Source organism: Aphis gossypii, chromosome X, assembly GCF_020184175.1.
Source record: "Aphis gossypii isolate Hap1 chromosome X, ASM2018417v2, whole genome shotgun sequence".
In the NCBI taxonomy this organism is placed as follows: domain Eukaryota; kingdom Metazoa; phylum Arthropoda; class Insecta; order Hemiptera; family Aphididae; genus Aphis; species Aphis gossypii.
The window spans coordinates 57,429,630-57,445,332 of record NC_065533.1 but is presented as its reverse complement, the minus strand read 5'-3'; the positions used below and the strand labels follow the sequence as shown (position 1 = coordinate 57,445,332).

General features: G+C 27.4%; 1 protein-coding gene and 2 long non-coding RNA genes across 4 annotated transcripts; 1 reads left to right on the top strand and 2 right to left on the bottom strand.

Moving 5' to 3' along the window:
• Positions 1-301: 301 nt before the first annotated feature.
• LOC126552175 (uncharacterized) lies at positions 302-7,117 on the top strand. The gene is made up of 3 exons (XR_007606011.1): positions 302-448; positions 5,353-5,594; positions 6,797-7,117. It is a non-coding gene; the product is annotated as an uncharacterized LOC126552175 (long non-coding RNA).
• Positions 7,118-7,761: 644 nt separating this feature from the next.
• Positions 7,762-10,156, bottom strand: LOC114129403 (uncharacterized). 2 transcript variants are annotated; one of them, XR_007606007.1, is made up of 4 exons: positions 10,020-10,156; positions 9,683-9,812; positions 8,728-8,808; positions 7,762-8,354 (listed from the first exon to the last, which is right to left on the bottom strand). It is a non-coding gene; the product is annotated as an uncharacterized LOC114129403 (long non-coding RNA). The 2 variants fall into 2 exon arrangements; XR_003592834.2 differs by lacking the exons at positions 9,683-9,812; positions 10,020-10,156 and having other exon boundaries at positions 8,728-9,675.
• Positions 10,157-12,265: 2,109 nt separating this feature from the next.
• LOC114129402 (coenzyme Q-binding protein COQ10 homolog B, mitochondrial) lies at positions 12,266-15,661 on the bottom strand. Its single transcript, XM_027994128.2, has 3 exons — positions 15,449-15,661; positions 13,369-13,545; positions 12,266-13,295 (listed from the first exon to the last, which is right to left on the bottom strand). The coding sequence occupies exons 1-3, from the start codon at positions 15,511-15,513 to the stop codon at positions 12,857-12,859; spliced, it is 681 nt and encodes a 226-aa protein (XP_027849929.1). The 5' UTR covers positions 15,514-15,661; the 3' UTR covers positions 12,266-12,856.
• Positions 15,662-15,703: the final 42 nt, after the last annotated feature.

Sequence of the window (15,703 nt, the reverse complement as noted above, 5' to 3'; positions counted from 1 at the left end):
ATCGCTGTCGAGACCGCGGTAGATGACATGTCGAACCGAAACCGTAGTTTTTAAACCGCGACGGACGACTATTATACCATATAGGTCCGCCTCGACTATCGTACAAATATGATAATATTACATATTATATATTTGATTTGAACGGTACGCTGAAACGTGCAGGCACGTGCTCAACGTGTAGCGGCGTATGTTTTATTAAAGACCGTCGCGATCTTCGTTTACTTAAATCGGACACTGCGTTTTGACTTGATATAAGTAATGAAAATATCGACGTCGGCTATATACGCGTACACGCGGTACGCCCGGACACGCTCGGAAAACCGCTGTCGAACAGTAGTTAAAGTACACTACTACTGCGATCGCTATCGTGTGCTCGGATTTTTAACGGCGGCCGTGGCGGTACACCGTGTCAACCGGTACGGTTTCGGCGCGCATCATAAATATATGGGTAATATATTATTATTATTATTATTATTATTATATTATTATAAGCTAGAAGACGACTTGTCGACTACACAACAGTAAATAAATAATTTGACTGTTGACGACGACCAAACGATCGTATTATTGTTATTATTATATACTGCAGTACGCGTACATATATACCTACTTATGTAACGTGAATAAATATAAACGATATGTATGTATATAACGACGCCCACCCCTCTGTCACGATTGTCGAAAGTTCACCTTGGCACGAGTTTCAGACTCCCGAAAAACAAAAACAACGGAAAAATAAAGTCGAAATAATAATACGAATATATATACGCATAATATACTGTTTATACCTGTATATACCATGCCCTGCAGCGGGTACTGGTTAGGGGTGTAGTGTACTAGTGTATGTGTGTCTGTCGTTCGGTTTGATCTAGTTTGTTTTTTTTTCCATTCCTCGCAAAACGCGCGTATCCATATTGCTTAGGCCAGAGGGAGCGAGGAGGGTGTATATGTATACGACTCGCGGACACGCGACCCTGTCGTCGTCGGGCAAGCTGGTCGTCATTGGCGCTCACGTAAACGTGAAAAACTTTTTGTGCATCGTAATTTTATCATCGTTGTCATTATTATCATTGTGTGTGTTGTGTGTGTGCGTGTAACAATATGTATAGGTATATGCGTAAACATTGTAAAATGTGGGTTATAGACACCCTGCACCCTCGACGTTTTCGCGGGTTTTTATTATCGTGTGTATCGTGCAGTTATTATTATATTATATATCCTCTTTTTACATGTCATTGGCGTGTTTTCAAAATAGTCACTATAGTCAGCCATATATATATATATATACTTGTGAAAGTCGTCATTTTTTTTTTTTTTAATTTAAACGCATTTTACATATATATATATATATATATTATATTGTTTTATTTTTTGCAAAGCCCCGTGACTGTCACCGAATGCCGTAAACTGAGGATGGCGTGGCGCCGCAGAGGGCCGGTATTTACACGAGGCCTTATTACTGTATTATTGCGTAGCCCCATATCATGCGACTTTTTGTGTTCCGGACGGTATATACGAGAGTGCAGGTCAAGTCCTGCGGTTGCTGTACAGTGTACACTGCAGTGGATATTTATTATTATATAGTGAACATTATTGCAACAAAATATTCGCATTACAGTCATTACACATATTGTCCCGACTGTCACTTTTATGATCGAAGTCTGTGGTATTCAGTATTGCCAGTGTTGATGACCTAAACTAAAAGACAACTTTATAAAAAGCTTATGTTTAGTGATATAATGCTGAGCTGGTGAAATAAGGAGAAAATAAATTGCACATAAATTAAAACAAACTAAACAGTGTTGGATTTAATAAAATAAAAAAGAACTTTGTTAGATCGTATAATACAAAGGCGATGGCTATTGCATATGTTGAGACGTTTACTGAGATGCAACCAGAAACTCTGTTGTAACATCAGTATCGCTTCACTGAGACATAATAATTTCGACGAAATGCAATTTAGTTACACATACTCACCTACGTCAACGTCATACGTGTACTACCTACGTTATACATTATGTTAAACATATCTGTCAAGTATAATTGTTTGTTTTAACATTTTAGTTAAGTTGTATGATCTTTTTTTAATGCATCTATGTGTGAACTTATGACTGACTAGTTTCGTACAGTTTATGAGTGCTGAAAATGAAAATGTATTATGCTACAGATCTACGATGCAAATTGTACATTGCTGGTTCCCTGAGACTCTGAAAGATAATCTTAAAGACGACTAAAAGTCTAAGACAGTTACAGACTTCTATTGAAAATAGTTTAAATTTTTATAATTTTATTGTATAATCATTCTGTAAACCTAAATTTCAAATAATCTATGTAGTATACTGTAAGCTTTTACGCAAATGAAATTATTATGATCGACAAAACATAATCGTGTATATAATTATAACATAAATTAAAACCTAACAATTAATAAATTGAAAGAATACATATGCTATAACAATTATACTATAACACAAACTATATTAGAGTTAACTTTTTTACTTGAATTTAAATATTTTATAAATATAGGTATGTTAAAAATTTATTCATGGAATTTACGACACGGAAACAACATTCATTTTTCAAGTAGTAATATTTTAAATGTAGTTATTAAGTCTTTTAAATATAATTTGTATTCTAAATTAGGAATGATAAATTTTTGTAACGTTCGTTTCAAAAATTAACAAATTTTTTCCTGTATACCATTCAATTATAAAAATAATAATGTTATAAAAAATAAATGACTAAAATAAACGAACTCACAATTTAATTTTCCTGATGATGTCAACGATAATGAAGGTTATTAATTATTACATAATGATATTATTTATTATTAAAAATGAAATAATATACGATATACCTACCTAATAACTAATAAGTATTTTAATTTTTTACGTGTTCTAAACATTTTGTTGCGTGCAATCTTGGGCACGCGTGCACGAATTAGCCATTCCTGTCCTAAATCTTATATGTATACTTAAGAATGATTTTGAAAAAACAGCGATTAACGTTGTTTCAATTGAATTTTCGATCAAACACGAAAATATATGGCTGCTTTTTCACTTTTGATATTACTCGATTATTAGAAGGCGAGTCATTCAATAACAATTTAGACATTTTATCAGTTATTATAACAGCATATTTTTAAGCAATTTGGAACGAACCATATAGAAGAGATATAAATGTCGGTTTCCACTATTTTCAATAAGAGTCTGTAACTGTTTAGTTGTCTTTAAGATTATCTTTTAGGAAATCAGTAAAATTTTGCAATGTAGAGCTGTAGGCCTGTAGTATAATACATTTTCAGCACTAATAAACTGTTCGAAACTAATCATTCATAAATTCATAGATGCGTTAAAAAAAGATCATAAAGCTTAACTAAAATGTTAAAACAAATAATTATACATGACAGATATGTGTAGCAAAATGTATAACGTAGGTAGTACACGACGTAAGTATGTGTAACTAAATTGCATTTCGTCAAAATTATCACGTTTCAGTGACGCGACAGTGCGACACTACAGATGATACAACACAGTTTCTTGATTCTAACGTTTGTGTTGAGCTTCGTATATTTATATAATTTACGTGTACTGCAAGTGTATAACGATTTGATTAATTTCTATTTATTTATTATAAATGAAACAGAACTATAATTCAATATGGTAAATGAACATTACATGCCTATACTTCGGATTCAGCATTCGCCACTATATACATTAACTATATTATATTATTATGTATAAGTCAATGGATGTTTATACTAACATACTGGGTGAAATTTATGTCTCCCATAGAAAACATTTTGTCACCTAGTAGATAATAAATTAAATTACTAAGCGACGAACTGACAGGCAACAATGATGTTTCATAAAAAATGACGATGTTTTAAATTATTATACAGTTTTATTAGTAAATTGTAATTTCTTATATAATATGATTTTGTTATTTATATTTTGTTTATCATTTCATTTGATTATACTTATTTAAACTTGGAAGTAAAAATAATTATTGAGATTTTCAACGATAGAAAATCCGCGGGACTGTTCACTGTTGTAGGTTTCTATACAATTATACAATACAAAAAAACAATTTATTATACTGACCACACTCCTCCCTATTAATCGAATATTTGTTCCACTTTGAGCTTTCAATAAGCTATAAGGAAGTTTTTTCAAAGAACTTTGAATAAATAATAAAATTAGAATTCTCTTTTACAGTGTTGTTTTTTTTTTGTACTTATTTAATCTATGCCTATATTGAATATTATTAATAGTTATTTTAATTAAAAAGGTTAAATTTAGTTCATTAGTTATTTGTTCTTATTAATGTGTTCTAAGTTTTGATGGTATTTTTATTAGATATAGAATAATAAAGTTTTGTTTAATTAATGCTGATAGGTATGTTTTTTATCTTATGCTTATATCTGCATGTTGTTGATTATGACAAGTTTATAGCATTATAGAAAATTGTTCTTTATGTCACTCTATATTGATAATTTCTTAAAATATTCACTGGTATAAGACAATAAGTGTAATACTGTTTTATATTAATAAGGGATTAGGTAATTCATATTTTCCAAACAAATATATTTTCTAGTTAAATCACTTTCTCACATTTATTTAAAAATTTGTATTTTATTTGCGTATAATATTTTCTAACGTTGTACATATAGTTTTATTAGTGTTATATAATACTTTGCGCTATCTATGAAAGTGATACATGAATTTTGAACTACATATTAAATCGATTACCATTATTTTATAGCAGTGAGCTCAAGATGAATATATAATATATATACATAAAATAATTATATATGATATAATATCCATATCCAAAAATCAATAATATGTATCTCAAAAATCTTAATAATTTACTGGTAACAAACGAACGGGAAAAATAGGGATATTATTATTACCTATTCTAATCATATTTAAAAACCTAAAATGTTTATATTTATTTTATAGAGTTACCTGCAGTTACATCTGAATTGTCTTGAAGTCTAAAAAATAATAACGTGCAGTATAAGATTACTGAAGTTTAGTATTTTTGTGATATTTAATACTCACTATAGTGTAAATAGTAAATAGTAAATACCTACATATTAATTATTATTATAATAGCTAATATTTTGTTTCAAATTGGAATAGCTGTTGTTTTCTACTCAGATATATAAGCTTAAATTTTTCAATAATAACCAAACAATAATTTTGTAATTAAATTATAATTTATATATTTTTAGCTACATACATAAATTATTTATTATGTATAAAATGTGTTAAATGTTTTAGATATAGGTTTATTTATCGACCGATATGTTGACGTAATGAGAAATATTATAATTAAATTTTTCAGACTTTTGTTGTCAATATACTTGTCAATTTAAAACATGAAATCAATTTCAAATGTTGTTCAATCCAACCACTTAAACATTGACTGCCTCCTTAAAAAATCCAACAAATATCAAACCGTGTATCTCTCAAACATTGAATGCAATATTAATCACATCTTTCCCATTGAAAAAGAAGAAGATTTATATACCTACTCGTACATTTGAAAACAAACTAAAACAAAAAAATGATTTCAAAGAATCATTGGTAAATATACCACATATATATTATACATTTATATCTTTCAAAAACTTTATTTTATATAATAACATAATTTTTTTCTCATGAAATACATTTTTAAATGTCTGCAAAGGCAAGTGTTTTCCAGAAAATTCAAAAAAATAGTAATAAAAAAAAGTTTTGATCTGTTTAATTATTATACGTAGTTTATTTTATTATTTTTAATTGTTTAACTTTATTAGTACCAATTATTTTTTTTCACAAATAATGTAATTTTCAGTTTTAACTGACAGCAATGATTTGAGAAATAGTGTACGCAGGGTGATGGGTCGCATGTTTAATGGCAGTGTGTTGATGAATTATTCGCTGTTTGGTTTTAAGAAAAAACAATGTTTCTCTTCATTATTAAGCTATCGTCTGATAATAGGTTAAGTCTAAATTTTAAATATTTTGACTTGAGGGTTCCGTCACTGAACACTCTTCCTCCTCATACTATTGTATCATGTAAATATTTCTCCAGGGTATATATTATTTGCTATTATAGCTTATTGTACATCTTTTTCTATAGATTGTGAATTTTTCTATTTTAATTAAAAATATATATATTGAGTCTTTGATTATAATAATTTGGACTTCATTATCATTCCCAAATCAATTAATTATTTTAGAAAATAGATTTTTCTAAATATCTTATTTGATATTCATAATGTAGATAGTCCATAAATTGCTAGGTAACACTACATTTCAAACAATTAATTCTTGAAAACATAAATAGTATAATAATTATTCTCAGAAATTTGAACATCATTATAATAATGTTTGCTATAGGAAAATAAGTTGTTTATCTCATCTTTTACATATTAAAGTTGTGGAGTACCTATTATTATAATATAATAATATAGATTCAAATAAACTATAATAGTGTAAATCACAATAGTATGATAACAAATTATAATAAACTCCAATCGCATGTTGTAGTCTCGACGGATGAAATATTATAAATAAATAAATAAATCATTTATTATTTACAATGTGTACTATAAATTTTATTTCATCTCTGTACAACATAAAAACATGTCTACCTAATATAAATTTAATGTTAGCTATGTAAAATAAATATAAAATATAAATTATGATACTATACTATAGGTAGCTGTTTTTAGCCACCAGTATATTTAAATATTATTTAAATTGAATACCTACCTAATAGTTATAAACATTTTTTTCAGATGCAGTTAGAAAAAAAATTCCTGAAAAAGATATTGACAACTGCTTTGGTATATGGCTATCTCATGCGCTATTTCGCTTTAAAAAAAAAAAAAATTGCGAACATATTTTATATTAAAAAATAATAAACAATTGATGTATAATACAATTTACAGCTTATTGTTTAAATATGCCTTAATATTTAATTTTTATAATTCCTTGTTCTTGTGAAAATATTTTCTGAATATTAGTACATTATTAAATCTAAAACATTGCATGTGTGTTTTTATGGAAATGTTATGGTGCAACATTTTGTGTATGTTACTAGATAACATTATGGAAACATAATTTTTTTTACCGTGGTAATTTTATCATAATGTTATTGAATCATTAAATAATGTTATTGTAATATTCTTTATAATATTGACATTTTATGTCTTTGCTTTGGCACACAGAATCGAAAAGTGTTACAGAAAAGCGTTATGCTGAGACTGTTCACTCGGAATCGTGTCCGACCTAACCTAACCATGAGCGTTCGCATCCGAGACGGTTTCCAAAGACACAAAATGTGGTACTTCATTGTAGATTCGTATGCAGTGTGATTAAAAAATGTATACTTTACTCGTCTGTATGCGCAAAGAGGAGTATTATTTATTATTGCGATTTTAACATTGTTTAAATATTGTAGTAACATAATTTTAGTATCTGGGATGTTAGATGAGACAATTTTTTTATATTTATTATTTTGGATGTTACGCGTTCCTAGGTGCGTCGAGACGCAACGTCCTAAAGCAGCGTCTGACGTCAAGTCTGGAAGTGACTGTGACACGGCTCCTCGGTAGAATAGTGGTAAGTATCCCCACCTGTCACGCGGGAGACCGGGGTTCGATTCCCCTCCGGGGAGCCAAAATTGACGCGTACCTGGTGTTGTCAAGGCATCGGGAAGGTGGACGAGGAAGGTGTGATATAAAATAAATAAAAACATTCGTCGGGGAGAAAAGTTTATTAGTTTGCCACAAACAATGGCACAAGAAACACACTTCAATATTATATTGTTTAAATGGTCGCTGACGCGCCTCGTTCAATTGACGTACGCCTCTGTGCACTGGAGGACATCGTCCACTCACTGTCAGTTCAGTTCGAGGATTTAAAAAAACATCACGAGCCGACAATTCACGCACCACAAACCCGTACAATCCCGTCGTCTTCTTGGTGTTACTACCACCTACGTATCGGTAGGTTAGGTTAGGTTAGGTTAGGTAATGTACCCATTTTGTGACGATGCTATTTAACATTTAGACGGAGCAGATAAGCAGTGTAAAAGCGAATCGTTATAGCCCATCGCGCAAGTCGCCTCTGCGACGTATACTCGCAGCCGGTCCCGCGGAACTCGACGATGGTCTCGACTTTCGTGACGGCAGGTGAAGGTCTTCTGCAGCTCCGGTCGAGCGGAACGATAACGGAAGACTGTCGCGGTAACGGCCACGGTCAACGATTCCGGCCTTGCGGTATCTGCACTACGGCGGCGTCTCCGCCTAGTTGTCCTGCCGATGTATTGTTTTTTCCTCTTTGGTTTTTTGACTATAATAAAACAGTTTTGTGTTAATAAATTACAATTGTTTGCATAAAATAAAATACGCGAGCACTTATAATATCGTCTCTTATATAGTTTTATGAGTTATTTTCGCCACGTTATATGGAATACAATATATTAGTATATAGGTATAATTATGCAATAAAAATGATACATTTTATCTGTAGTGTTTTGTTAGCTTTAGTATATTTATAATATTTGAGTGAATAGATGATATTTTAAAATTAAAATTAAGAAAATTATCAGAGTTTGCTAATTGGTTTTTTTAACATTTAGGACAAATTTTAAATTTTATAATATTTTTCATATTATTGTACTTATAACTCGAAGCTTAATAATTATCGAAAACAACATACTTACTTAGTTCGTTTTGTCCCTTGGCCGGCAAAATGCTGCTACAACGTTGTCTGTCGTGTGTCTACGTGACGAATGTCTCGTGAACTTAAAAATGGAAATCACTTGATTAATCGTTCGACGCAGCGGATTACATAGAGACTTATATTAAACGACACCGGACAATGGGTACAGCGTTGTTTATTATTAGCCAGCAATAACGTTCATCTATTTTAAACAGCTGACATTAAGATTCCGAGGGACCAAAGACCATTTACTTTTTCAAACGTTATTATTATTATTTACCCGATAATACCTATTATATAATAATGTTTAACGAGGATTTCAAGTATTTCGATTCGTATTGTACCCGTCTTAAACTTTTAAGTGGTCTTTTTTATTTTATATTTTAATATTATAATATAAACTATTGATTCAATAATTCTATGGACAAATATATTTTCAATAAAATTATTTTACGATAATGAGCAAGTGCACATATTATTATCATTATATAACGGCATGTATGAAAGTCGATTGCGGGTGTTTGGAAGCCACTTCCTACGCCTTTGAGGTGATAGAGTGAAAATCGTTTCACCTCAAATTCGTTCGGAAATGTTAACCAGATTTCTAGAAAAAAAATCATATACTAAAAAATTAGGAAAAGTACTAAAGTCGATGTCGTGTTTGTGTACATTCAATTATTATTTTTTTTTCAGTTATTTTTTTATTCTATAAAACTTATATTATCATTTGGTGTAAATGTAAATGGTTGTTTCAATAACGTTTTCCCGGTTCTTTTAACTTTTTAGATTTAAATTAAATATAAAAATAAATTAATACGAAAAATGGTAGTTGAGTGTCTAGCTATTGCCTATTAGTCATCACATAATGTAAATCGTTATCCATCAGGTGAAAAAATTGTCCCGTTGCTTGCCAGGTGTTTTTTTTTTTGTACGCCAATAAATATAGGTATATTTACCGATAATGGTAGTGAAGTGTCTTGCCATCAGTCATGATATGATGTGTAAATCGAAATCCGAAAGTTCAATCCATAATTGTCATACCTCCTAACGTCGAAGTTCAGGTGTTGTTTTTTTATATATAAGAAACTATAAAATATATATTGTCTTTTTAATAATTAAGTAATAATTAAATATTTTTAATTTATAAAACATAAATCAAACGTCATAAAAATTGAAACTATTTTGAGTGCTTTTTAATGTAAGTATACATTTGCAATGTAATGTGCTTAATTTAGTTTTAATTATAATAAATCATAATGTGTATGTGTGTGTATCAGACGTCAGTATACATACCTATAACATTATATTTGATGCAGTTCATTTGAAATTACACTTACACAATACATATTCGAAAAATACACGTTTTATGCGAATACCGGCAGATCAGACGTGAAAAACGCGAAACAGACCTGCGAAATGTGAAAATAAAATTTTTTTTAAAAAAACGGAGAAAAACGTCGTCATAATCGTTATCGAGATCGCGACCGATAAATATCACTATAAAAATAGCTATTGCTAAATTGTAGATACCTAGGGCCGTTTTTACAATGTCTGACTATTTATGTACTTATCTATGTATCTATTCTATGGGTAACGAGTGTCAATAAACTTAAAATACTTTCAATTAGTATTTTAATAGTTAGATAATGTGTTGTCATGACGTTATAGTTGTATTTTTTATATTTTCATAAAGATTCATATTTTTATTAGATGTTGAAGTATTATAGACTGAATAATTTTTTTTATAAAATTATATGTTCAAAATTCATACCAATGAACTTCAAAATTTTTGATTTTTTACTACGGCAAAAAATGTATTAAAAAATAATTGTGACACATTAGGTAAATGTAAGGCTCTTCTGAAGTGTTTCTAATCTTATAGGTATGATAGATATTATTTTATCTGATATTTAACTTTAGTAGCACACTGCAGTGTTTTTAAATTAGGTATAAATGTATAATATTGTATTTAGTGTAAAAGGTTATTTAGTAGTTTTACAAATTTTTAGTTCATAGGTATTTATAGGTATATTATACCTATACAATTATAGATAAAATTTAATTGATAATTCAAAATGTTATGTTCTAGTCTAGTAATTTATCATTTGTTGGTCGTTCTATTTATGATTATATTATTGTTTAATCTTTAATGTATTATTTATAATTCAACTCATAAAATACCTTAATATGGATAACAGAATTTAATATAAAATTAGTTATGAATTTTGGTACGTCCAGAACAGATTAATCAATTTTAAAAGTAATATTTTTCATCAGTTAACATTCAAAACCATCTCCAATGAATCTATTAAAAATTGCTATAAAATAATACAAGCAAAATTGTACTATTTATTTTACTTTTGATAATTGTTTGTAGCTTATTTTGATACTTTTTAGAATATTTAAAACTAGGTCCTAATTATTAGGTACATATTCTTAAAATAACACAGCAGTATCTAAGACAACATTCAAATAATTCAAATAAGTCCAATAACAACTATTTTCAAATTCTATTGAGAAAAAAATTATTTGAATGTAACCTAATGTGCTTTTACTTTTTTATTGATATAAACATCTTACAATAGTATAAATCTCTAATTACAAACATCTCAAACCATTTATCTATATGGGATACAATATCCAGAAAAGGGTTTCCATGATAGAAACTTTTCCCTGGAAAACTAATATTGTAATTATATCATGTATATTACCTCGTACCAATATGTAGACACAGTGTCCAATCATCATGTCACTCCCGATATTTTAATATTAGTATCAAGGCTGTTGCAAGGGGAAGGGGTTAAGTTCAGACCACGATTTAAGATATAGTTTCAAATACTTAAGATATATCTTAAACCATGGTTCAGACCCCCCAAAATTATAATATTTTTAATTTCATATTTTATTACATAATATAACATATTTATACTCATCCTCACTCCCAAAAAAAATAAATTTATTTTGCTAGCTCCAGCCATGAATAGTATACCATCCAATATCCATAGGTAACACTAATATTGTAATTAATCTTACTTATCTTACTAGTCTAGTAAATTTATCAAATTCATGATATGTTTGTAATCAACCCTAATTTATTAATCTACAAATTGTCAATGCAATGGTATTAGTTTATTAAATAACAATAACCAAAAAGGAGATAATAATAAAATTTACATTGTACTATACATATATACAATATCCAAAATACAAAATATAATAGTAACAACAAATTGGTAACATTTTAAAATAATGCTATCGATAGAACTATCAACAGTTTGTGTAAATTATATTTCAATATAATTAAGTCAAGTATTAAATATACGAGTATAACACCATAAGTAATTGATGTTTTCAAATATATATTCTTGTATCCATAATATATATATATATATATAATGATAAAGAATATTATTCATACTCAATTACAATATTTCATATTATGATGACATAATACACATAATTCAATTATCTTATATGGCACTGACATGTAGTATTTCAATTGAATTGGACGCTATTAATTGATGTATGAATAAATAACATATAATAAGTATAATTTATTAAAAAGCAATTGTTACAGATCAGTGATTTTTAATATTTTTGTTCATTACTTTACACATTAAAAAAAATAACAATTCAAAATTAAATATGAAGGATTGTAGAAAAGAACAAAATATTTAATGACATTTAACATCAAGTAGAAATCAATAATAATAACACTGGTTAAAAGTTAAAACATTACAGAACTATAACACATATTATTACTGCTGCCTATACTATGGTAATAGTTATCTATATTCAGTAGATAACCGAGAAGTAAACACATTAAAATATATATATATATACATTAATAAATTTAAATATTTATTTTCATTATTATTCCTTATGTTTTCATTCAATGTTATCATAACTGATTTCCACTTTTATTATTAATATTCTTTTATTTTTCTTCACTAATTAATAAACAATAATAATTACCTATATATAAATAATTTATTTTTTAGATATTACTTCAAAATAAATATAAACAATAGTCAACACTAAAATTTTAACAACATTATTCACTTGGAAGTACTTTTATTAGTTACTTCTTTTAGAACTGTTAAACAAAATATTTAATTTCCGGTTAATTATTAAAGTTTTTGGGCTTTTATACAAGGTTTACCATATCGTCGACCAGCTTCAACAAAGAAAGCATGTTCCATTTGTTTAACTAATTCATTGAAAAACATATTAGCTAACGCTGAATGTAATTGTGATTTAAACTCATAAGACACAAAAAAAGTAATAACACAAGTATTAGGATTGTCTTTTAGTCCAGGATCACAATTCCATTGAGTTGTTAAATATTTAAACAGTTTTCCATCACGGCATTCTGCTTTAATCATATGAGGGCGTTGAAATGTTATATGTGATACATAACTTTCTATTATAGGTGGAAAACCAATTTCTAAATAAGTTTTAGCATGATCCTTTCCTTTAACTTTGACTGTAGACTGTCGGCAAAATGGTAAAAAATGCTTATAATTTTCTGTGTCTTGAATAACATCAAACATTTGTTCAGGAGAATATCTACAAATTATGTGTTTGATTAATAAAAAGATAAGTAGGTATTATAATTATTTCTAAAATATATAAAATTTACCCAATCAATTGTTTTTCTTTATACGTTTTTCCATTTTTTACTCCAGGATTAAAAACATCTATAAATGTTCGTATTTGTATGGAATACAAACATTTGGGTGTTATTACTATTTTTGTAAAACAACTAGTTGAGTAAAAAATATTTTTGCCATTCAAAAAACTGATGAACTTCCATTCTCTAAAAAAAAAAATTCAAACAAATTAATAAAGAAACATCAATTAAATATAATAATAAAACTGTAAAACAAAAGATCAAATTAGGTTAATCAATTTGATACAACAATCATAAATTATAATAGTAAAGACTAAAGATACTTAATATTTTATACTTTTATAAATATAGGAATATTTAGAAAAGTCGACTATGAACCAATTATTATTATTTATTTATTATAATTTAAATGGGCAAGCCTAATAACAAATATAGGCATCGTCTAAAATTATTAAATACTTTAAATTAATATACATATGGTAAAAAATATATCTCAATTATATGATTCACACAAATAATAATTTCTATTAAATATTTTAAACAAGCAAAGAAGCCAACTACATTTTAGAATTTAAATAGTAAATAGTGTTACACATTTTAATAGTTTTTTTCTAGAAGTAAAATATATTTTAACAATTTAATTAATATTATCAATATTAAAATTTATTATATATTACCATATCCTACATAAATACATGTATTAATATCAATCTGCTTTTATAAAAAATAATAAAAATAATAAGTAATAACACATTCACTCAAGAATGCATAATTAAAAAAAATTATCCTGAAAAACATTCTTTGCAATGAGACTATTATTTTGCTTTTCTAAGACAAAATCCAGAATACGTATCAATGTAATAGTTTTAAAAAAATTTGTATTGTTTAAGAACACATTTATGCTTAGCCATTCATTATAAACATTAATACATAAATAGAACTCTTGCATAAAACACAAATAAATGAGTCATACAAAATACTTGACTATTTGTCACTTATTACATATTATGCCTGCAAAGGGCAGTATTTTTTACAGAGGCGTAGCCAGGATTTTTTTATTGGGGAGTGCTGAACACTTTTAACATGAGTTATTGAAAATCAAAAACAAAAAAAAAATTAATATACACTTTAAATAATACTTTTTTAGCTCAAATATTCTATTATATAACTTATAACAAGATATATATTAGTAAAAATTGTAAGAAAATTTCCATATTTAAATTTAAATATTTCAAAACAATATAAAAAATACAGCCAATGAGGGAGACTAGTCCTATTAGCTATACTACGCCACTTATCTTATACAATGTTAAAATTACTATTGTAAAGAGTGTAGTTTTTTAATCATTTATAGATATAATAATTAATAAATAAGAAAGGATTGATTTTAAAATTAGTACATAGCTATTTGACACTCCCCTTGAATTGTACAGATAAATAAACCAAAAATAATTAATAAATCCATTATTCACAATATTATATTTAATCATAATATACTACATGCACCATATAATCATCTAAATTAAAAAAATAAATGAATAAATGAAATATATTAAATGTAACCAATGGTTAAATTTATATTTATTCAAATGCATTGTGTCCAGTAAAAATGTAATTTTTATTTAAGTAATTTTATATAGGGTAATTTTAAATAAGGTATATATGTCTATGTACAAATATAGATAAATTAAATATATTATAGACAAATAATTGTAAGAAAAAAAATTAGTGTACATCAATTCCTTAATATTTTGTCTTATTGTACTATAGTACAGTAACAATTGTGAAATTTAACTATTCTTCAATTTTTTATAGCATATGACCTCGAATAATGTTTGGCTAAAATTGAGTAGGTGAAAAAAATCCTAATTTTAACTTATAACTAATACAAAAACAATAAAAAAAAAAAAAAAATACACACTTATCAAGGACAAAACATTTTTTTTTTATTAACACTCAAATAGTTTTATTTTTATGAGTATGAATATTATTTAAACATTGATATGAAAAGTAAATTATGAAAAATGTACGAAATTATTTAAAAATACAACCAAATTACTACATTATGCAACAACAACAAAAAATGTACCTGTTTTTTGAACACGCATTCGTATTAGTTAATCGCCTTAAATTCATTAACGTTGCTCTAGACATGACTACAAACTAACGAGATGCGATCAACTACGAGGAACCTTTGGCATAACGTTACGTAATTTATAAAAATGACGAGTTGCAAAAAAGAATTTTCAAGCGCCGATCGTAAAATAAAACTTTTGAGACGGAAACGATTTTGTGATAGCTTATCAACAGCAATAGTGCTTATCGTAGTGCGCGATACTAACAA